Source organism: Anser cygnoides, chromosome 38, assembly GCF_040182565.1.
Source record: "Anser cygnoides isolate HZ-2024a breed goose chromosome 38, Taihu_goose_T2T_genome, whole genome shotgun sequence".
Taxonomy (NCBI): Eukaryota; Metazoa; Chordata; class Aves; order Anseriformes; family Anatidae; genus Anser; species Anser cygnoides.
Window position 1 is genome coordinate 512,699 of NC_089910.1, and position 24,002 is coordinate 536,700.

Here is a 24,002-nt window from a genome sequence, read left to right on the forward strand (position 1 = left end):
AACATTCCAGTCACTAAACTGGAGGAATATGGGTTTGCTGGAATGACTGATAGAGAAAAGAATTGCCTAGATGGCCATGTCCAAAGAGTTATATCCAATGAATTCATGACAAACAGGAAATGTGTAAAGAGTATTATCCCTCAAAGGTCTGTGCTGGGACCTATACTGTTAATATCTTCATTAACAAAATGGAGAGTGATATTGAGTACACCCTAAGGTAGTTTGCTGATGACACCAAGCTGAGTGGTGCAGTTTGTATGCCAGTGGGAGGGGATGTCATCCAAAGGGACCTGGACAGACTTGAGAGGTAGAACAATGTCAGCCTCCTGAAGTTCAACAAGGAGAAGTTCAAGGTGCTGCACCTGGGTCAGTGAAAATCCAAATATCAATATAGATTGGGGGATGAATGGATTGAAAGCAGCCCTGCAGAGAATGGCTTGGGATTACTGGTGTTTGAAGACTTGGATATGAGCTGGCAGGGTGCACTTGCAGCCCAGAAAGTGAATCATATCCTGGGCTGTATGAAAAGAAGAGAGAACAGCAGGTCAAGGGAGGTGATTCCCCCCTCTACTCTACTCTTGTGGGATCCCACCTACAGTACCGCATCCAGTTCTGGGGCATCCAGTGCCAGAGAAACATAGACCTGTTAGCATGGCTACAATGTACGGCAGTGATCAGAGTTCTGCTACAAAGAAAGGCTGAGAGTGGTGAGGTTGATCAACCTGGAGAAGAGAAGGCTCCAGAGAGACTTTATTGCTGCCTTTCAATACTTCAAGGGGGCTTAAAAGAATGAGATTTTTATTTATTTTTTTTTAATCAGGGCCTGTAGTGACAGGAAAAGGGGTCATGCTTTTGAACTGAAAGGGTGTAGATTTAGACAGGATATGAGAAAGATTGATTTTAGGATGAGAGTAGTGAGACACTGGAAGAGATTCCCAGAGAAGTTGTGGATGCCCAATCGTTGGAAGTGTTGAAAGTCAGGTTGGAAAGACCTTTCAGCAACCTGATGTAGTGAGAGATGTCCCTGCACATGGCAGAGGGATTGGACTAAATGATCCTAGAGCCCTGTTCCAGACCAAATCATGCCTGGATTTTATCAATGTTTGATTGCAAGATTCTCTGACTCTGTCATGCTATGATCAAGTTGCTGTTTTAAGCTTCAGGGAGTTCAAAGATTCACGTTGCTTTATGTATTCTAATACTGTTTTAGGCAGCTTTTTAATGGAGTTTTTAGATAACCTTTCCTGTCTACTGACTGAAAAAAAGTGGTGTAAGATTTTCCCTTGTGGACTGTGAGCCTTGGATATATACTGGACCTAACATACACTTAAGGAGCAAGCTTTATTATTAAGCTTTATTAGACTAGTTTGCTTGCAAATAAGAATAATCCTTCTCCACTTGTGTGAAGCCTGTTCTCTAAGGAAAGCAGGAGGGAGTTGGGACAAAGGAACTACAAGGTGCAAGTGCAGACTTCAGTGGAGAAGTCTGATGTCAGGAGAAGGTATGGAAGACCTAAGGGGCCAGTGAGAGAAATGGTGTGGTTGGGAGGTGAGAAGCAAGCATGACCATACAAGGTCAGGCTTCTCCTACCTGTCCAGACCTCCTTAAGAGACACTCAGGGCTTTTTGTGTTCTAATAAACCCCAAGGTGTAGTTAGTGGCAAGTCCATCAACTTCATCTCCTGAGAGGTGACTGATGAAATCTCTCAGAAAGGCAAAGTCAGAAGTCAAACCCTAAAGTCTTCAGTGCTTCAAAGTACTGATTGGTCCCACTGAGGGCCATTACTGACCAAGCCCCAAGGACTCCTTAGAGCAGCTAATTGGAGGCCATGATTACAGGTAGGCCAAGGCACTGTGTGGGTGGCTCTGAGTTGAGAAAATCCTGTGTTTCTTTCATCAAGCAGAAAATACACGCCCTGTTGCCAGCTCTGGGCAGAGAGCTCCTGTCCCTCATGTGGGTCTCCAGGCTCTTCTTCGGGCAGTGGGAAGTGGGGCATGCAGTGCCAAGTGAAAGACAATGCTGTGACATCTCCTGGTCTCCCTTGAGAGGTGCAAAGAGGAGACAAGGCCCCAGTGCTAAGAGGACAACATGTCTCCTGCTAGGGCTTGGTGGCAGAGAGACCTGACATAGCCAAGTGGACAAGCCCTTGGTTTTCTTGGTGAAGTCTACCCTTGCCAGTGCCCTTGTCCACCTCCACCAACAGCTGTCCTATGCTGTCCCCAGCGTGCTGTTTCCCTGCATGTTGTAAACACCCATTTTGTTTTCCCACCTTGCTCTGTCCTTGGTATTTCAGTGCCTTCACTGATGTCCCTTCCCTCTCCAGTTTTTCTCTCACATGCTCTTTCCCATGAACAACAAAAGCTCCGTCATGGAAACTACCCTTCACACAGGCATCCTAACCTATCAGTCTTCTTATTGCCTGTCATCTGACTAGATAGAAAGAACCTCACCATGATCTTCCACCATGTGTCTGCTGCTGGCCTTTAAGCTCCTGGCCTTTCAGCTCCTGAGATTGACACAACCAAGCTACATGTCTTATGCTCTCCAGTCATGTACTCAGGTGCATGACACTTGACAACCCACAGCCAAGCCCACCTATCTATGGGCCTATCAGGTACTTGGGCAGAGGGCATCACACAAGCACCATGCCAGCCAGATGACTCCTGCGGATCTGTCAGAGACACTGGTGGATGTGAGCCTAACCTAGGGTGAGAACTGAGCTAAGAGTGTATGGTAATGCCTTATGGGTTTGGGACTTGGGTAACCCATGTCATGTGAGGTTTGAGGTTAGGGGTAAGAGTAGTGGATTCCTTGCAGGGTGAGAGATAGCTTTTAGGTTTAGGACTAGGGCTTACATTTACTAGTTAGAAATATTACCAGGACCTGACGTCAGTGTTTTCCCAGTGAGTGTTGCACCAGCAGCAGCCTTACCTGAACCCCTCCTACCTCTTCAGAACCTTTCCTTTCTGTCAGACAAGCCCCTCTGCTCTCCCCCAAATCTCCCACCTTTATTCTCCCAGCTATCCTCTGGCCTCCCCAAAGGAGTCACCCTGTTGGGGGCAGCTTTCCGATGGCCTTTATGACCTCAGAGGCTCTGCCTCCCTGTTGTTGGCCAGCCAGGTGCTGGGACAGAAGTGACCTCACAGCCAGCATCCACAGGGCTACAAGGAGCTGTTGTGCTCAGGAGGCCTCTTCCCAGCCCAGTGAGGGGGCTTTGGTGCACAGGGCTGTGGGGGCACTCTGCAGGGCCATGCTGGTCAGTCTGGAAAGGCAGAGCCAGCTCGTTGGGGGCACTGCCACTGAATGGCTCCCACACAAGTGGTTCTTTGGCCATGGAGGGTGCGCACAGATAGCCAGCCTTCTTCAGAGTCAGAGACTCATGGAATAGCCCAAGCTGGAAGGGACCCACAAGGATCACTGAGTCACACCAATTTCCAATATTGATAGATGTTTTCGGGTGGCTCACTGTATTCAGTCTACAAAATTTCACCAGAGGTATAACAACTAACTCAAACAGATTGCTTTCCCTGTGCCTGTTGTGTTCCCTGGAGTTGCAGAGCTCTGCTTTCCCTGTTCCCACACAGCTTTAGCACTTTATCTCTGTGTCACTTCATCACCTTGGACACGCTCAGGCTCTGTGGGCTCCATGCCCTGCTGACTCCCTAGCACACACTGTCCAGAGACCATCCCCGGCTCTCTCCTGACAGCTGCTGCTTCCCTCTAGGAAGACGCTTGCCTGCTATCAGCCCTGAAACATGCTGTGGATACAGGCCAGTGAAGTCGCCATCTTTATGGGTGCTGGGCACCAACAGGCAACACTAGAATCAACTCCCCCCACCTAAAAGGTGATCCTGGGACTCTGGTCTCATTTGCCTGAGCCCACAAAGAAACAAGAAAAGCAAGGCGCCTCCTTTGAGTCTGTTCCTTTGCAACATCCATGAGAGCAGCTTCGGGAGAAGAGCTGAGCCTTCAGACACTGCCCTCAGCACATCCTCTTTTATGCTGGAGATGCTGATACAGAGCCAGTTGTGTTAGAGAAGTGCCCCTGGCCTGTCCCTGCCTGTGGACACAGGACTGCCCCACAGCAGCACGGTGAGCAAGTGACAAGAGCAATCAGTCCTCACAGCAACACAAGGGCTCTGAAGGAGAGCATGGGAGGTGAAATGGAGAGCAGCTCAGGAAAGACCAAGCCCTGGGGCTCCCTGGCAGTGCTGCTGTGCCAGGACTCTTCTCCCCTCCACCTCCGCACAGAGCCAAGTGCCCCTGCAGCTCCACCACAGGTCTCTGAGAAAGTATCTCAGGCAATCAAGTCACTGCAGGATCCTTTTTTATTTAAATACATAGAAAGCCTTGACCATAAAAATACTGGAGTCACACAAGACAGTTACATACAAATAAGGAAGAAGTACAATGATTTTTATTTTTTTTTCCTGTGGAAAAAACTATGACAAACAAATCAAAGAAATAATAATAACACTTCAAAAAAATGTGTCTGTTCTGAGATACATTAGGAAGACCAGCAGTTTGTTCTTTCTGAAAAAATTCCAGTCACCAGTTTCCCCAGTGAATCCTTGAGCTCCTGGTTCCTCATGCTGTAGATGAGGGGGTTCAGTGCTGGAGGCACCACCGAGTACAGAACTGCCAGCAAAAGATTCAGGGAGGAGGAGGACATGGAGGGGGGCTTCATATAAGAAAATGTGCCAGTGCTGATGAACAGGGAGACCACGGCCAGGTGAGGGAGGCACGTGGAAAAGGCTTTGTGCCGGCCCTGCTCAGAAGGCATCCTCAGCACAACGCTGAAGATCTGCACATAGGACAGCACAAGGAAGACAAAACACCCAAGTGCTAAACAGACACTAACTACAAGAAGACCGACCTCTCTGAGGTAGGCATCAGAGCAGGAGAGCTTGAGGATCTGGGGAATTTCACAGAAGAACTGGTCCAGGGCATTGCCTTGGCAGAGGGGGAGGGAAAAGGTATTGGCAGTGTGCAGCACAGCATAGAGAAAAGTACTGCCCCAGACAGCTGCTGCCATGTTGACACAAGTTCTGCTGGCCATGATTGTCCCATAGTGCAGGGGTTTGCAGATGGCAACATAGCGGTCATAAGCCATGATGGTGAGAAGATAAAACTCTGCTGAGATGAAAAAGAAAAAGAAAAAAAACTGAGCAGTACATCCCAAGTAGGAGATGGCCCTGGTGTCCCAGAGGGAATTGGCCATGGTTTTGGGAACAGTGGTGGTAATAGTGCCCACGTCTAGGAGGGCAAGATTGAGGAGGAAGAAGTACATGGGGGTGTGGAGGCGGTGGTCACAGGCTACGGCTGTGAGGATGAGGCCGTTGCCCAAGAGGGCAGCCAGGTAGATGCCCAGGAAGAGCCCGAAGTGCAGGAGCTGCAGCTCGCGTGTGTCTGCGAATGCCAGGAGGAGGAACTCGGTAGGGAAGCTGCTGTTGGACATTTGCTGCCTCTGGGCATGCTTGGCTGTCCATGGAGGAAAAGACAGTAACAAGTTAGGCAGACATCTCTGAGCAAAACACACTCCTTCTCTCACAGAACTCACTGTTCCCTGAGATGAAGGAGGAATGAGCTCATTCTCCAACTGTTCCAACCAAATGGCAGTATGTCTGACTTTTTCAAATGGAGCTTGGGCGCCTTGTTCCCATGAAGACACCCTCAGGGCAGGGCACCAGCAGTCCATGTCAGAACAGAAGCTTACACCCACTTCCACCCCAGACAAAGAAAGTATGACAATCACACACAGGCGGAGAAATAAGAAAGAAAACCACAATGCTCCAACCAGCTGAGAGAGGGAAAGGCAGATGGGCACACATGGAAGCCTTTACCTTACCGAGCTTACATGCCACCTATGGAAGTGAGACTGTAGGGCAGGTACTCTTAGCCTCATCTTTCTGTCAACTTGCAGGACACAGGCTCCTCTCCTCTTCTGGAGGTCCAGATGAGGAGGAGGTGGCTCATGCCCTAAAGCCCCTGAGGGCAGAGGCTGTGCTGGGTGGCAGAGGAGAGCAGGGGGTTGCTGCAGAGAAGGTGTCTGCACTGCCGACCTGGCAGGGAGTGCCTGAATCCCCCCTCCCTTGGCGTTTCAGGCAGCAGCTCCTCTGCCTCCCTGCCCAGGTCTCTGCTGCCTGGTGCTGTCCAGGTTGGCAGCTGCTTCCCTGTCCCCACATCTCCTCCCTGCCATTGCTCACAGACCCTGTCCCACCTGCTGTGTGCTCAGCTTTTCCCTGCAGAAACCTCCTGTCCCGGGGCACTTTTCAGGAACATTTGCATGAGAAAACTCAAAGCACAGAATAATTCTCTTCAAGAATCTTTTCCTCTCACCTTCCTCTTGAATATTTCCTGCTGACTTGTCTTTGGTGTGCTGTGAAGCTCTGAGCAACCTGTCCCAGGCAGTAGCCTCTGGGCAGCAGCAGGACCCTGCCCTGCTCTGCCCTGCCCTGCTGGGGGGGCTCCTTCCACCCGCAGCTTCTCCCCGCAGTGCCGTGGGCAGCTCCCAGGGCAGGCTGAGTGCTAAGCCTTGCAGGCGGCAGAGGCCCTGCCCCGGCACACAGCCCCTGGGGGCACAGCAGGGACCCTGCTCTGCACCACAGCCCTGGGCACCCCTGCCTGCACCCCGCCTGCGCAGCCTGCAGCCATCCCCGCAAGGAGGAACCCTCATGTCCTGTCCCTCTGAGAGCTTTGGCAGGTAATCCCTGCTCTGGCACTTATCATTCTCCTCTTATCCAAAGAAACTCTGGGAGTCCTCCTGAAAAATGCCATAGGCTGTGGGATTTGCCAGCAACTCTGCAGATGGCACCAGGAAAAAGAGCTGTGTTGCCCTGCAGCCAGAGACTTACCCTGTTCAGGGCTGGGAAGATTTCTCCCGCAGTGAGCTCTCAGCAGCCCCCCTCCACACTGCCTTTAACATCTCCCTCCCTTCTCTCAGCCGCCCTTGTCCCCTGCACGCAGTGCCCCCAGCCCTGCTGCGCTGTGCAGAGGAGCTGCTCGTGGGCAGAGCTGTCTCTCTGCAGCGCTGCCCACTTGCCAGGAGCTCCCCTTGGGCCCAGGAGCCCAGCCCAGCTCAGCAGCACAGGGAGATCTTCCCCTGGGCCTCCAGGGGAATCAACTTTGAAACAGGCTGAAGCAATCACTGATGCTCCCTCCCTCTACTCACGAAGGAAACTCATTTCCGGCACTGTCGTTCCTCATATCAGAAAAAGTATGAGGTCCAAGAATCACCTTCCGTGTCCTCATTTCACGTAGGACACCCATGCAAGGACACCAGAGATCTCTCTTTCCCCTCTCTCTGGGGAGCCAAGCCCACCTCTCTGTGGGCCTATCAGGTACTTGGGCAGAGGGCATCACACAAGCACCATGCCAGCCAGGTGACTCCTGCGGATCTGTCAGAGACACTGGTGGATGTGAGCCTAAACTACTCCAGAAAGATGGGGCCTCCCAGTCCCTTGCCCAGCCATGCTCCTTCTACCGGCCATTCAGCTCCAGAGGCAGAAGTGACCTCAAAGTTCCAGCCACAGACCGAGGCTTCCTACCGGAATCGGAGTTACCGAGGCACAATCAACCTCATAAGAACATACCACCTGGCACCCTCCTTGGGGTCCAGCAACTGACCACATAAAAGAAAAGTCATTTTCATCCTCCAAAGCCTTGCATATGCTGATGGCCTTTCAGCTTCTCTGGTGGGCAGGAGACAGCTATGTCCAAGATCTGTTAGGTACTAGAGCAAGAGTGTCATCATAATCAATATTCACAGCACCTGCATGTCTATGGCTTGTCAGTTCTTTCTGCACAGCTAAAATGCCACACGTGCACACCAGCCATGTGCCTGAAGGTGGCCTGTCAGGTCCTCACGCACAAGTGCCCTGACACCCACCTGCACAGCCATGGGCCTCCTGTTTCCTCCTGAGATCCTGAGGCACAGCTGACCTCAGCAGAGCATCCCCACCCGTCTCCTCCTGGAGCCCTATGACCTGACCAGATCCATGTCACCTCACCTGCCTCCTCCAAGACCAAGTGACTGCTCCAGGACATCCAAAACCCCACCCAGCGTCAGGGGGCCAAACTGTTTCAGTTAGGTGACAAGAGTGCAGGAATGTGGGATTTGAGTATTATGTGTTTGTTTCAGGGCATAGGGATTAGATCTTGCCTTCTGGGATTAGAGATTGGGCAGAGTCTTAGGGGGAGGCTTTTCTTTTCTGCTTTGGGTACGTAGTCAGTGTTTAGTGTATGGGCTATATTTTTCGTTGGGATTTTATTCAGGGCTCTGTTGAGGAATCACAATAAGGCTCGCAATTCAATGCTAGGTATGAAGGGCTGTGGAGTAGGGTGAGAACTGAGCTAAGAGTGTATGGTAAGGTCTTATGGGTTTGGGACTTGGGTAACCCATGTCATGTGAGGTTTGAGGTTAGGGGTAAGAGTAGTGGATTCCTTGCAGGGTGAGAGATAGCTTTTAGGTTTAGGACTAGGGCTTACATTTACTAGTTAGAAATATTACCAGGACCTGACGTCAGTGTTTTCCCGGTGAGTGTTGCACCAGCAGCAGCCTTACCTGAACCCCTCCTACTTCTTCAGAACCTTTCCTTTCTGTCAGACAAGCCCCTCTGCTCTCCCCCAAATCTCCCACCTTTATTCTCCCAGCTATCCTCTGGCCTCCCCAAAGGAGTCACCCTGTTGGGGGCAGCTTTCCGATGGCCTTTATGACCTCAGAGGCTCTGCCTCCCTGCTGTTGGCCAGCCAGGTGCTGGGACAGAAGTGACCTCACAGCCAGCATCCACAGGGCTACAAGGAGCTGTTGTGCTCAGGAGGCCTCTTCCCAGCCCCCCCAGGAGCACCGGGTGCAGGGGATGCCCTGCACAATCCCTCAGGTACTCTGCCTGCCAACCAGCTCATGCTGCAGAAGGCCTCCCACACATCCTGACTCACATTTCCCTATTGGGTCTTGACCTCCTCCAGAGAATCCTGTAGGAAATGGCCACCTCCATGTGGACAAGTGTATCAAGACCTTAATGTATATTTTAGGAAAATTTTGAGAACTCTGAATAGAAGAACTCTCTGTGGTGTCATGACATGTGGCATTGCTTTGTGCAGGTCGTTTCCCAGAGGACATTACCCTCAAAGGGAAGCAAGATGAAGATCTGTGTCAGCCTTGGCAGTCATCATCCTGAAAGGCTGGGTTTGTAGGTACCAAAAGGAGTAAGGAAAGAGATAGAAGACAGCAGATGGTAGACTTCAGAGGGGCATATTTGGGCCTTTTCAGGGGGCTGTTTTAGGGGATCTCATAGTCAGCAGACTTGGAAGGCAGAAAAGCTCATTGCCAGAGGGGCTGCATCCAAGCATTCTGAGAGGGCAATAACCTTCACTATCTTTGAAAGGTCATGAAGGTGGGGTGGACTCCCGGAGGACACTAGTACTTTCAAGTCCACATCCTTTTTCTGTTGTGGAGCCAGAACTGTATACAATAAACAAGGGGAGGCCACACCAATGCTAAATATAGAAGAAGACTCACCTCTTTTGACCATTTGGCTGTGCTGTGTTTAATGCATCCCAAGATGTGGTTTGCCTTCTAGGTTACCAGTGCGCCCTGCTGGCTGATAATGAGCCTGCTGTGATCCAGTGTCCCCAGATCCCTTTCCTCTGAGCTGTTCTCTAGCCACCCATCTCCCAGACTGTGCTGGACCTGTGTTCATCATTACTTCATCCTAGGTGCAGAACCTGGCATTGTCTTTGGTTGAACTTCATGCCATTGCCGATCACCCAATGCTCCAATCTATCTCGACCAATCTGCAAGGCCTCTCATCCCTTCAGGAAGTCAGCAGCACCTCCCAGTTCAGTGTCATCTGCAAACTTGCTGAGGATGCATTCCACTCCTGCATCCAGATGATGACTAAAACTGTTGCAGCTGGATTCTAACTCTACCAGGAAAATCCCAGGTGGTCCTTAGCTTACATTGGACAAAACACAAGCCATCAGCAAAGTAGACCAATGACACACTGGGCAGTATGAGCAGTAACAGTGATGATCCCTCTATGCACAAAACACTTTCTGCCCAAGACAGTTGCATCTCACAGCTGTGGTATCTCAAGGCAGCACTGACAAACAACCACAGAAATATGAATCATCCAGGTTTGGAGTATGTAGTGTAACATTTAAAATAAGGCAGGAGGAAAGTCATCCTTGGCAAAGATCACACCTTAGCAGAACGTCCTCCCCTCCAGCTGCCCAGCCTCCAGCCACAGCCTCCTCACTGGAAAGAGCAGCAGAAGAAGCTGAAATGTCCTTGACTCAGTGGAAGCACCGATTCGCAACAACTAAAACATCAGTGTGTTATCAACATTATTCTAATCCTAACTCCAAAACACAGCACCATACCATCTTCTAGGAAGAAAATTTGCACTATCCAGCCCCAACAAGGATACCAGAGTGAGCTGGCAGTTAAGAAATAGCCTTCTTGTTCTCCATGTGAAGTAGGTGTGAACTGGGGCAAATGGTGCTGAACCGTCCAGCTACAGAATTCAGTGGAGAAAACTCTGAGTTCTACCTGGAAGCTGAAAGTGTAGGTAGGTGAGGAGAGAAATGGGAGAGATGGGGGACAGGGATGAAGACTGCCCACAGAGTGTTTGACTTCAGGGGTCTGGACATCCATATGTATTCAGACTCCACTCAGAGATGCCCATGTCAACAAGAATTGGAGATTGTTGATACCACTTAAATCTGTGAGCAGAAAACAAAATAAAATTGGGAAAACAAGAAATCCCTTCTTATTGTTCATTCTTATTGAAATCGTCTCCCTTTGACTACGTGCCTGAAATCTCTCTAACCACATGAGAATTGAAGATAAGGGGAATCATGCATGGAGACTTGGCACGTTTTAGGGAGTTTTGCACGTTGAAGAAGCCCTCTGGTGCCAAGTTCCTGAACTGCAGCTACTGAAAAACCAAACAAGCCTCTGAAGAAGTAAAAGGCAGGAGCAAACCTGCAAGTTTCTGAGGCCGTTGGTGGACCACACTGAGAACCATGACTGAAGAATGAGAAGAATGACCAGACAAGGTGCCTGTCCTTGGGGTCACTGCACATCTCAGCAATGAAATGCACATCCTCCTTCTGCTGCTGCCTCAACATCACACCTCCACCTATTTCACTTCAACATGAACCCCTGCTCTCCCCAGTATCTCAGCTCTTCTTCCTGCTTTTAACACACTTACTGCTACACAATCACTCTGCTCTCCCTGCAGTCCCCTGAGGCTCACAAACCCTGCCCTCTTCCCCTGCAGTAACCGGCCAGGACTGCAGGAAGTTCATGCATTCTCCAGGCTCATGGACATTTCCTGGGGTCCATCCAAGTGTGGGGTGCTAATGGAGGAGAAGAGAGCAAGGTCGGCTCATGGGGCATGACTGAGCACAGCCAGCCACAGCAGTGGGCATTCCTCATCTCCTAGGCTGAAGCACACACACAAGATGGAAACATCTCTGTCATTCCTGACTCATGCTGCCGGGGCCTTCCTTCCTGCTACATTCCCAGGACAAACATTACCCTCCACCCACAGACACCAACTGCTTTCCATGCCAGAACTCACACATGCTTGTAAGGACTTCCCAGGCCGTCACTCATCACCTCGTTTCTCACTGCTGTCCCCTGACCCTCTCTCCCAGCCCTACACACTGCAATCACAGCTTCTCAGGCCCACTCTGCACAAGAAGCTTTTAGCTTCCCATCTCTTCCTGGTGCTCATTGCAATCTTCCTGGTTCCTGCCAGAGCTTCTGGTGAGATTTCTTTTCTACACCATGGCCTTTCTGACAAGTTTTTGTGACATTTTGGTGGGTTTATCTGATCACAGAGAAGGTAGTGACAGGAAAGCACACAATAAATTACAACAGATGCTGAGACAAGTGCCAGTAAGAACCTGATGACCTTACCCCAGGCCTGTGGCTTTAGAGCAAGGAGTCTCTCCTGAGAAGGGGATCCATCCCCTGCCAGTTGCTGCAGAGGGAAATCAGCAGAGTCTGGTGCCACCTGAAGAGATGAAGGGCGACCTCTGCAAGAGCACCCCTCATCTGAACCTGGTAGATATGTACTTGGAGGTGGGGCTTCATGTCTCACATTGCAACCACTCCTTTAATTGACATTGCTCAGAGCGGATACCACAGGGGTAGTCTGCTTCATTGCAGATGTTTAAATGTAGGCAGATTCATGCTTTCATTCTGCAGGTATTGAAACTTTTAGGGAAATCAGAAAGATATCTGAAAGATGATTGAAGGATTCTTGACAGAAACCCCACAAAGTTTACATCTCAAGAAATGGGATGCCCGAGGGCAAGAGAAGGAAGCTTTGGGCACTGTCCCGGGATTTGGGAAGCTGAAGCATGCTCCCCTCTCCCCAGCACCCTTCCCTCCTCAGTGAGCTGTGTGAGAAACTGCCAACCAGTTCTGGACTCACAGGCCTGTCAGGGAGCTTGTGTCACACTTCAGCCAGTGCTGTCCTGCCAGCTCAGGGTTGGAGCCTCCACTCAAGTCCAAGCCCTTTCAATTCACCCTACCTCCAGCTTCCCTCGGACATTGGCTATTGTGTGACTCGACTGTCCTGGCTCTCCAGGCAGCATGGGCAACCGCGTGATGCTTGAACTGGAACTTTTCCCCTTGCTGGGAATGTGAATGCAGCAAGCTCAAGCCAGGAGGTCCAAAAACCACAGCTTCCCATGTGGCCATTTAACAAATACATCCCATAGGCTGAAGGAGTTTCTTTTACTAACAGAGAAGCTGTGAATCCAGACAATACAGCTTCACCTGTTGTTCACCCTCTCTTTTTACCTTGGGTCTCAGCATTTATGTACTTAATCTTCTTTGACATTTTGAAATGGAATTTGGAAAACTAACTCAGAGTGTTTATGATTTCCTTCTTAACCTCAAAAAATATTCAGAATCAAAGTGTGATTCCACATATGGAGCAGTTTTGTACAATGTCTTCTCTAAGAGGGAAATATCTAAAACTGCATTTGGAAGTGGCTGAAACCATGGGAGATAACAGTGTTGCTTCAGACAATATTTGTCATAAGTACCATACCAAAAGGTTGTGAAGGTGAATAGTCAGGAAAAAAAAAAAAAAAACAGGAAAACTGCCCATAAAAATGGATATCTGCAGGAGAATGGAGCTGTACATAACATGAGGTGATACAAGTGGAATCAGCATATAGAAAAGACTTCTGTAAGGAAGGCTTTTCAAGTGACTAGCCTGACTTTGTACAGCTGAAGTACACAAGATTGGGCAGCGTGTTGAAATGATAGTAAAAGCTATCCTGGGCTAAAAGAACATGGATGAGAGAAGCTTGGAGAGATTTGGCTTGCAGAGGTTGGTGGTCGTCCTTTCACGATTTGAGCTTGTTGAGCTTTGGAGCCAAGGCAAAATAAGGAAGCTCTCCAGGATGTTTTTGGAATTAGTGGCACAGTTGTTAATAACAGGAATTACACTATGTTATAAAGGAATTACTTCTTCTTCTTGATGATGATGAAGTAAAGATCTTTAATTTCCTTCCCAACAGTGACTCCTAACTGATAAACTACCTATAGGTTCTCCTTATTTAACAACTGGCTGTATTTAGACTCTGTTCTTTTTCTCTTACTGCTAACTTTTTGTTGACTTCTAAAGGTTACACTTTTAGAGAGTGTTGCTCCTAAATTCCTCCTGATCCATATATTTTCTTCCATTTTGGGGGGAAGAGATGCAGGTGTAACAGGAAGGTTGTTTATTTTTTAGCCAAAGGCCCCGGACAGATCCCAGATTTGCACAAAACCACAAAGGAAGGCAACGCTTGTATGTGGTGTACAGGGACACAACACCAATATCCACATTCCCAATACTTGAACACCCAACTGCATCAGAGAGCCTGGAAGCTCGGAGCTCTCTTCATCTGCCTTACATTTCAAAATGTAACATGAAACTAACCAAGCCCCAAAGGGTGTTTAGATTCTCTTCTAAGCCCAAAGATCTACATGGATCAGGAGACAAAGCAAGGACACCTGCAGAAGAGTCACACTCCTCTGAACATAAAGTTTAGGTCCTCCTTGCAGTCTCAGGTGGTATGGCATCCTGACTGCTGTGTTCATGGAAGTGGTCAAATGCCTTGTCTCCACTTGTGTAATGGTGGCTTTGATGTCTGTCTCATCTCCAGACTGTCCATGAGTCAGCTGTCCTTGTCCTGCTCACTCCCAAAATCTTATGTATCCCCAACCTCCTCGCTGTCAGGGCAACCAGAGAAGCAGAAAAGTCCTTGACTCTGTATAAGCACTGCTCATCATCAACCAAAGCACTTGTGCATTATCACCACTATTTTCACCAAAAATCCAAGACATGGAATTACTTGAGCTCCTACCAAAAAACAATTAAAAAATAATAATAATAAAAAGAAATAACTCTATCCCAGCCAAAGCCAGGATACCAGACTGAAGTTCCCAGGAGACATTTGCAGTTGTTGCCTCTGCCATTTGCCCGTGAAGAAGATTTGGGTCCCACCAGCTCTCCAGGTGGGGGCAGCCTGCTTTTGTCCTGCCCAGTGCCTTCCCTGCACCAGACTAAAGAAGTCAGTTCCCTCAGCCTCTCCACACAGCTCACTAGGTTTAGGCCCGTGGCCCCATCAATAAGGACATTCCCTTCCTGACCTTTCTGCTCTGTGTCTGTTGATGACCTGGTATCCACCCGTCACTGTGCCCCAGCCACATGAGCTGTCCCAACATGCCTCAGCTGTGCTGTTCCCTTCAGTTACATGAAGTGATGGCACATGGGGTTCCATCTGCTGTCTGCACCAGACTGAGGACATCAGTGCATGTTGGGGTTGCAGCACCTCAGCTGTGGCACCAGGCTGAGAGCAGACTTGAAGGAGGAAAACCTGTAAGCAAGTGACCAAGAGGTGAGGTGTACAAAGACTTTGCTTCGGAGCAGAGACATGCTGGAGTGGATGGCAGATGGCAATGTAAAGAGGTGCCCATGCAGAGAGCAAGTCCTGCTCTCCCCAAGGCCAGAGAAACAGGACTGGGTTGTGCAGTCTGAGCAGGAGAGGGCTTTGCTGTCTTTGGTGTCTCTGCAGCTCATGCTCAGAGCCCATGGTGGTGAAACCAATCTGAGAAGGGAAGAGGTAGTGTTGAAAATGTCCTTGCTTGTAGGCTACTTGTGATACTGGCAGGCTGTGAACATCATTGGCTAGATACGTGATTATATGGATGGTCAAATAATGGGGGAGAGAAGAACCAGCAGGGCTGGAGAAAGAAGGTACGTGAGTAGAGACCCTTGTGTGATGCACTTGATATTTGTTCATCCACTGGCTAGAGAAAGGCTAGACCTTAGGTCACTGTGCTGGTGGGATTCAGTCACTGGGAAAAAGGCACCAAATCTGTCTGAGATGGCCTGGGTGGCATCATCTCCACCAAGGCAAGAGGACTGCTGACTCCCATGGGTTTGTGTCAGGCATGGAAGAAGATTGGCCCCCTATCAGCCCAGCCCTGCAAGCTCAGAAAGAGATGCCTCAATTGACTCAGCGGAATCACTTCCCTCAGCCCACACAGGTGTGATCTCTGCCTGCCACTCTCTGAATATCCTGCTTCAAAAGGGCCATGGATATTGCCAGGCAACATGGAAATCAACCAGCATGACCACCTGCCTCTGGGCACCATAACCAAGAGTGTGGGGGAACAGGTGGTGTCTTCCTAGGTCCTGCTGGGGAGGAGGAAGGAGTGAGAAGGGGAGGACATATCCTGCAGACCACCAACTGGTTGTGCCACTGGTGACAGCAGAGGGTTTCATTTCCTGTGAAAACATTTCCTTCCTGTGCATATCAACAAGTGCTTGGAAGAGAGGGGTTGCACCCTGCCTGTCACTTTGTGGGTGTCCGGTCACATAATGGGACAAGAATAGATGATTCCCATGCCAAACTCTTCTTTTGAATGAGGGAAAAATATACCGCTGTCAGTAAGAGTGTCTTCCTAGCTGAGAAAAGAAAAATCAGTGACTGCTTCAGTCTGTTTCAAAGTTGATTCCCCTGGAGGCCCAGGGACTTGTCAAGAGCTCCCTGTGCTGCTGAGCTGGGCCGGGCTCCTGGGCCCAAGGGGAGCTCCTGGCAAGCGGGCAGCGCTGCAGAGAGACAGCTGTGCCTACGAGCAGCTCCTCTGCACAGCGCAGCAGGGCTGGGGACACTGCCTGCAGGGGACAAGAGCGGCTGGGAGAAGGGAGGGAGATGTTAAAGGCAGTGTGGAGGGGGGCTGCTGAGAGCTCACTGCGGGAGAAATCTTCACAGCCCTGGACAGGGTAAGTCTCTGGCTGCAGGGCAGTGCAGCTGTTGTGCAACCTCTGCTGTCAGGGGCTTTAGGGCATGAGCCACCTCCTCCTCAGCTGGACCTCCAGAAGAGGAGAGGAGCCTGTGTCCTGCACTGTGATACACAATGATGAGACTAAGAGCACCCTGCGGTGTCACTTCTGTAGGTGGCATGCAAGCTTGGTAAGGTAAAGGCTTCCCTGTATGCTCATCTGCCTTTCCCTCTGTCAGCTGGTTGGAGAATTCTGGTATTCTTTCTTATTTCTCCACCTGTCTGTGGTTCTCCTACTCTCTTTGTCTGGGGTGCAGGTGGGTGTAAGCTTCTGTTCTGAACTGGACTGATGGTGAAGAAAGTGCCAAAATGCCATTTTACACTGTCAGGCACACTGTCATTCACTTGGGAGGGTGGTTGAATGAGATGACTCATTCTTCATTCAGCACAGGGAATAGTAATTTCTGTGCCGGAGGAGTAGGTTTTGCTCAGAGAAGTCTGCCTAACTTGTCATTTTTTCTTCTTCTAGAGCAGATCTGCATGACCTGAGGCAGCAAATGTCCAACAGGAGCTTCCCCAATGAGTTCCTCCTCATGCCATTCGCAGACACACGTGAGCTGCAACTCCTGTACTTCGGGCTCTTCCTGGGCATCTACCTGGCTGCCCTCCTGGGCAACGGCCTCATCCTCACAGCCATAGCCTGCGACCACCACCTCCACACCCCCATGTACTTCTTCCTCCTCAACCTCGCTCTCCTCGACCTGGGCTCCATCTCTACCACAGTCCCCAAAGCTATGGCCAACTCCTTCTGCGACACCACGGCCATTTCCTATGCAGGTTGTGCTACCCAGGTCTTTATGTTTGTTGCCTTTGTAACAGCAGAGTTTTATCTTCTCACCTTCATGGCCTATGACCGCTATGTTGCCATCTGCAAACCCCTGCACTACGGGACAATAATGGCCAGCAGAACTTGTGTCAACATGGCAGCAGCTGCCTGGGGCGCTGGTGTTCTCAGTGCTGTGCTGCACACTGCCAACACTTTTTCCCTCCCCCTCTGCCAAGGCAATGCCTTGGACCAGTTCTTCTGTGAACTTCCCCAGATCCTCAAGCTCTCCTGCTCAGATGCCTACCTCAGGGAACTTGTGTTCATCATATTTTGCTTCTGTTCAGGTATTGGATATTTTGTTTTCATTGTGCTGTCCTATGTGCAGATCTTCAGGGCCGTGCTGAGGATCCCCTCAAAGCAGGGCCGGCACAAAACTTTTTCCACATGCCTCCCTCATTTGGCCGTTGTTTCCCTGTTTCTTAGTACTGTCATGTTTACTTACCTGAAGCCCTCCTCTATCTCTTCTCCATCCATTGATCTTTTGCTGGCAGTTCTGTACTCGGTGGTGCCTCCAGCAGTGAACCCTCTCATCTACAGTATGAAGAACAAGGAGCTCAAGGATGTTGTTAGGAAATTGATTTTAGGGATGGTTTTCACTGCTCGTAAGTTACCCTTCACTCTCCGCAAATGAATGCCAGTGCATCCCATTCTGGGCTTTTGACAGTTTCTTATCATTATTTTTATTGATTTTTTTAATTCTTAGTTTCATTTTGACTGCTTTTGTTTCTTGCATTCCTACATAAAAATTTGTATTCCTTCCACTGGTATGAATGAATGAAACTGCTCTGTCTCATATGGAGGCTGTATAGTGAGTCAGTGCAGATCTCTGTGATAAAATGGGATCATCATCAAAGCCTGAGATTTCCTTCCCAAACCAGTGCCAAGAATAGGCCCAAAGAATTGCTCCCCAAAAGGGTCTGTTTCTCCTTGGGTTCAGAAGGGAATGGCTCATTGTTACCTTGTGACCTGTCAGAGACCAAGGGCTGGATTTAAGACTTACCCATGGGTGTCTGCTGATAGTGGAGGCAGCGAATGGTCACTGCATTACATAGCCAGGGCTGTTCCCACATGTGACCCATGGATGATGTCCTTCAGGAGGGGAATCTGGAGCTGCCTGCAGAGCCCAGGGTACTTCCAGGGACAGTGGAGCCTGGCATGGGCATTGACTGCAGCCCCTCTGAAAGTGAGAGATCTCCCACTGTGGGCTCAGCCACAGGGAAAGAACTAAAGCCAGGTGTTCACAGGGAACCTGTGACTCTGCAGTCTCAGAGGAATCTGTGACTGCAGTCTCAGGGAACAGAGTGGAGACCCAGCATGCAGAGGGAAGGGAAGCTGGGGAGCGATTCATTTCCCCCTTTGTGAAGTACCTCTGCCTGGTCCAGCCCAGTGATCTGGACCTGGCTAAGTCTGCTTCAAATTCTTTTGCTTATAGTATTCCTATTTTATTCAAAGTTTTCATAAAATACTTTCACATTTCTACTTGGTGATTGATTTGGTTACACGTCCAGGTTTCATAATCATCTAGTCCTTTCTTACAGCACCCAAAGGCACATTGCTAAAACACTAGTTAAGAATGCTAGTAAAAGCAAGATCAATATTCCTACAAACAATTTCTTAAGCCAAAAAAGTTGGGTAACCAAGAGGTCAGTTTGTTCGACAATTCTTGGAAACCCCATGAGGTGTCATCTTTAGTGACTTTATGCAATATCTTGGCTTGTTCCCAAATCTCCTGTAAATCTGTGGCAGCTCTTTCACTTTGATATACAGACATACAGCAGCTAGTATTTATTACTGTGCATACTCCTCCTTGGGAGACTAATAAAAGGTCTAGTGCCATTCTGTTTTGCAATACTACTTCTGAGAAACTGGACACTTCTGTTGGATTGCCTGGATGGCATCTAAGGTTCTGTTTTCAATACCTTCTATTACAGCCAAAATATTTAGTATTGCTTTTTCTAATTTGCTCACCCCTAACCAAGGAAGAAACCACCTGACAAAGCTATGACAAGCATATTGTCTCTCCATTAAAGGGTTCGTCCTTTGAATCTGTATGAGGGGCAATCTAAGCCATCCTCCTTGAGAGTGCAGGGAGGTGTGTATTGACATATTGGGGACTACTGCGCCTAAGGTGCAGGTCCCTCTCCAATTTTCAGGTAACATTTTATAGGTTGTGTCATTACTCAACCAGTACTACCCACGCCCTTCTGGTACTGGCCAGGTGGTAGTAACGTTAGGGTTTAAAGAGGTTCCGATACCTGAAGTCTGATTACAAGTAGTGTGGCTCCCTACATATGTATTCCTATCACAGTCTACCTTTCCCGTACCCTTTGGGGGATTACATCTTTGAACACATGTACAATAGGAAGTGCCAATTTCAGGACTAGTAATTTCCAATTTTTGATTCCTATCTGTGGCTACACTCCTAGCCGGGCTCATCCACAACTCTGGTGTAAATTCCTCTTTAGGTATTGGTATGCCAATCAAAGAAATTGCCTTTCCCCTATGTTCAGGTATTTGAGTACATATTCAACAATTGGTCTTGTTTAAAATCAGGGAGATATTCCGTATTAACGTATAATATGTATTAAGATTCCATGCAGCTGCAATATTTATAAAAACACTAATAGTTATTACTTGAAACATTTCAGCTTCTGTGTAATTGTAATTTCAGAGGTCCAGTCACTTCTGAGGTCCACTGTCCATCAGGAGCCCTTTTCATCCATCTGTAATAAATCCAGGCAGGTCGCTTTCCAATCTTGATTGCAGTGAAGGTGGTGAGGAGTATCTGGAATCCCACTTTTCTTCAAGTGGCTCACCTGAAAAATTCTTTACATAAATCTAGTCTCCAGGTTTAAGAGGGTGAATGGGGTGATCTAATCCCCTTGCTCTAGTGCCTAAAATGTTCTTATTAATTTATTCCAGTTGCTTGCTCAAAACTATAATATGCTGTCATGAATATTGGTTTTCTACTTGTGTTAGATCTTCTCCTTTGTATGGCATTTGGTAAAGCCTACCATAAAATATTTCAAAAGGGCTTATTTTTAACTCGGTCCTAGGCCTAGTTCTAGTTCTAAGAAGTACCAAGGGTAGTTCCTGATACCAATACATATTGGTTTCTTGACAGATTTTAGAAATCTGTTATTTTATCAAATGGTTCATTTTTTCCACTTGGCCACTCACCTGTGGCCTATGCATAGTGTGTAGTTGCCAATCAATCCCCAGCACTTTGTCAACTTGTTGGGTTAGTTCTGCAGTGAAGTGTGGTCCCCTGTCAGATGACATTACTGAGGGTACACCAAATTTTCGTATAATTTTATTCAGCAATACTTTGGACACTTCTCTAGCTTTGTTAGTTCTACATGGGAATGCTTCTGGCCATCTGGAAAACGTCTGTTAGTACCAATAGGTATCTAAACCCCCCTTTTCTTGGGAGTTCAGAAAAATAAATTTGCCACTGTTCCCCAAGAACATTTCTCTTCCCTATTGTTCCCACTTGGGGGTTGATTCCTATCTGTGGGTTATTTTTAAGGCATATGACACATTGTTTTAATACCTGTAAGACAATGGTATACAAATTACATCTTACCCATTTTCTAATTAGAAACTTATATAATGCTTCAGCTCCCCAGTGTGTTTTGTTATGTTCTTCAATTATAATCTAATATAATAGGTTGGAGGATATCACAGTTCTCCCAGCCTTCATTTGTGCTAAACCTGTAGGTAATATTTTTCCATTTACATCTTCAATTAATTGCTTATTGATCTTATAATACTCTATTTCATTCTCTAATGTTTTTGTTAATGTCTGGTTTTGTTCCTGGTACTAGTGCCAAAATTTGTCTCTCAGATCTGCTGCGCCTTTGGCCTCTGCATCAGCCAGTCTATTTCCTCTTTCAATGTCAGTATCCCCTGTTTGATGTCTTTTACAGCACATAATGGCAAATTTACTAGGCAGATATGCCACTTGGAGTAACTTTAGTATCTCTTCTGCATGTTTAATTTATTTCCCTTGGGATGATTAGAGTCCTCACTCTTTCCAAAGTTTCCCATGTGCATGCACCACATCAAAGTCATATTTCGAGTCTGTCCAAATGTTAATTCTTTTCCCTTTTGCCAGTTCAAGAGCTCTTATTAAGGCAATGATTTATGCCTTTTGGGCTGATGTTCCAGGGGAAAGAGGCTTCGCCTCAGTTACCTTTTTATGTGTTGTTACCACATATCCTGCGAGGTGAACTCCCTGGTGAACGAAGCTGCTGCCATCTATATAGGAATCCTCCACGTCTTCTAGGGGTGTATCCTTTAAATCTGGTCAGCTGGAGTATACCATTTCCATGGTCTCGATGCAATCATGAATAGGTGATTTGGAGACTTTGTTACTGAGGAAAGAGGCTGGATTCACAATATTAGTGACTACAATCTTTACTCTGTTAGGATGGACTGGTATTTCATAAATCTCAAAGGGGAAAGCCAATGGTTTCCCTTTCATTCTAGTACCGCTGACACAGTGTGTGATACTAGAACAGTCATCTTCTAGCCCAAAGTGAACTTTTGGGCTTCTTGGATATTTAAGATAACTGTGGCCACTGCCTGCAAACATCCTGGCCACCCTTTGCTTACCTCGTTCAGCTGTTTGGAGAAATACGCTACTGTTATTTTGTAGGGACATAAGCATTGGGTGAGCACCCCCAGTGCCATTCCTTGGTTTTCATGTGAGAACAACCAAAAGGGTTTAGACACATCCAGCATCCCCAGTGCTGGTGCACAAATCAGTTCCTTTCTTACGTCCTCAGAGGCCTTACGGGTTTCAGGGACCCAAACTAGCTGGACAGAACTTTCTTTTATCTATTCATATAATGGCTTACTTATGGCTTAGCTACCATAGTTATAAATCTAAAGTCGACACCAACCTGTCCTCCCTCCAAGTTCTTTTACTGTTCTGGGTAATGGAGTTCAGCAAATTGCCTCCTTCTGCTCAGGTCCACGTTCTCACTGTCCACCAGATGTCCACTAAGCATCAGGTCCAACCTTTCCTTAAACATCTCCAGAGACAGTGACTCCACAACTACCCTGGGCAACCTATTCCAGTGCCTGACTACTCTGCCTGAAGAGAAATGTCTCCTAATTTCCAACCTAAACCTCCCCTGGTGCAACTTGAGGCCATTCCCTCTGGTCCTATCACTAGTTAGCTGTGAGAAGAGGCCAACCCCCAGCTCCCCACAACTTACTTTCAGGTAGTTGTAGAGAGCAATAAGGTGTCCCCTTAGCCTCCTCTGCTCCAGACTAAACAAACCCAGTTCCCTCAGCTGCTCCTCATAGGACTTACGTTCCAGACCCTTCATCAGCTTCATATCCCTTTTCTGGACATGCTCCAGGGCCTCGATGTCCTTATTGTAGTAAGGGGCCCAAAACTGAACACAGTACTCGAGGTGCAGTCATACCAGAGCTGAGTACAGGGGGACAATCACCTCCCTGGCCCTGCTGGTTACACTGGTCCTTATACAAGACAGGATGCCATTGGCATTCTTGGCCACCTGAGCACACTGCCAGCTCATGTTCAGGCGAGCATCAATCAACACCCCCAAATGTTTTTCCTCTGCACAACTTTCCAGCCACTCCACCCCAAGCCTATAGCATTGCATGGGGTTGTTGTGGCCAAAGTGCAGGACCCAGCACTTAGCCATGTTGAACCTCATCCCATTGGCCTCTGCCCATCGACCCATCCTGTCCAGGTCCCTCTGCAGGGCCTTCTTACCCTCCAGCAGATCAACACTTCCCCCCGACTTGGTGTTGTCTGCAAACTTACTGAGGGTGCACTCAATTCCCTCATCCAAATCATCAATGAAGATATTAAAGGGGATGGCCCCAATACCAACCCCTGTGGAACACCACTGGCGACTGGCCGCCAGCTGGATTTCACTCCGCTCACTACCAGTCTCTGGGCCTGACCACCCAGCCAGTTTTTAACCCAGCAAAGTGTATACCTGTCCAAGCCATGGGCTGACAGCTTCTCCAGGACTGTGTCAAAGGCCTTGTTGAGGCCTAGGTAGACTACATCAACAGGCTTTCCCTCATCCACCAGGCAGGTCACCCGTTCATAGAAGGAAATACGTTGGTCAGGCAGGACTTTCCTTTCATGAACCCATGCTGACTGGGCCTGATCCCTGGTTATTACGCATATGCCGTGTGATTGCATTCAAGATGACCTGTTCCATCACCTTTCCTGGCACCAAGGTCAGGCTGACAGGCCTGTAGTTCCCCAGGTCCTCCTTACGACACTTCTTACAGATGGGCACCACATTAGCAAGTCTCCAGTCATCCAGGACCTCTCTGGATGACCATGACTGCTGATAGATGATGGAAAGCAGCCCAGCAATCATACCCTCCAACTCCCTCAGCACCCTTGGGTGGATCCCATCTGGCCCCATGGACTTGTGACAGTCCAGGTGGAGCAGCAGGTCTCTAACTGTTTCCACCTGAACTGTGGGGGGGTTCTTCTGCTTTCCATCCCAGACGTCCAGGTCAGGAGGCTGAGTACCCCAAGGATAAGTGGTCTGGCTAGTAAAGACAGATGTAAAGAAAGCATAAAGAACCTCAGCCTTTTCCTTATCCTCAGTGGTCACGTTCCCTGCTGCTTCTAGTAAAGAATGGAGATTCTCCTTGGCCCTCCTCTTGCTGTTAGTAGATTTATAAAAACATTTTTTGTTATCCTTAACCATAGAGGCCAGGTTGAGCCTTTGCTAGGCTTTGTCTTTCCTGATTTTTTCTCTGCATATGCTTGTAACTTCTTTGTACTCTCCCTGAGTTGCCTGCCCC

At 48.4% G+C, this 24,002-nt stretch overlaps 2 protein-coding genes across 2 annotated transcripts; one reads left to right on the forward strand and one right to left on the reverse strand.

Moving 5' to 3' along the window:
• Positions 1-4,446: 4,446 nt before the first annotated feature.
• Positions 4,447-5,925, reverse strand: LOC136788523 (olfactory receptor 14A16-like). The gene has a single exon (XM_066987085.1). The coding sequence runs from the start codon at positions 5,696-5,698 to the stop codon at positions 4,508-4,510; it is 1,191 nt and encodes a 396-aa protein (XP_066843186.1). The 5' UTR covers positions 5,699-5,925; the 3' UTR covers positions 4,447-4,507.
• A 4,573-nt stretch (positions 5,926-10,498) lies between these two features.
• On the forward strand, positions 10,499-17,820 carry LOC136788521 (olfactory receptor 14C36-like). The gene is made up of 3 exons (XM_066987073.1): positions 10,499-10,571; positions 12,606-12,660; positions 16,833-17,820. Exons 1-3 carry the CDS (start codon positions 10,499-10,501, stop codon positions 17,818-17,820), a joined length of 1,116 nt encoding a protein of 371 aa, XP_066843174.1.
• The last annotated feature ends 6,182 nt before the right edge of the window (positions 17,821-24,002 follow it).

Coding starts and splice junctions, on each gene's coding strand:
- LOC136788523 (XM_066987085.1), bottom strand. CDS start 5,698: ATGGACTGCTGGTGCCCTGCCCTGAGGGTGTCTTCATGGGAACAAGGC.
- LOC136788521 (XM_066987073.1), top strand. CDS start 10,499: ATGGTGCTGAACCGTCCAGCTACAGAATTCAGTGGAGAAAACTCTGAG. Junction 10,572..12,605: donor CCTGGAAGCTGAAAGTGTAG/GTAGGTGAGGAG, acceptor CTGGCTCTCCAG/GCAGCATGGGCAACCGCGTG. Junction 12,661..16,832: donor CTTTTCCCCTTGCTGGGAAT/GTGAATGCAGCA, acceptor TTCTTCTTCTAG/AGCAGATCTGCATGACCTGA.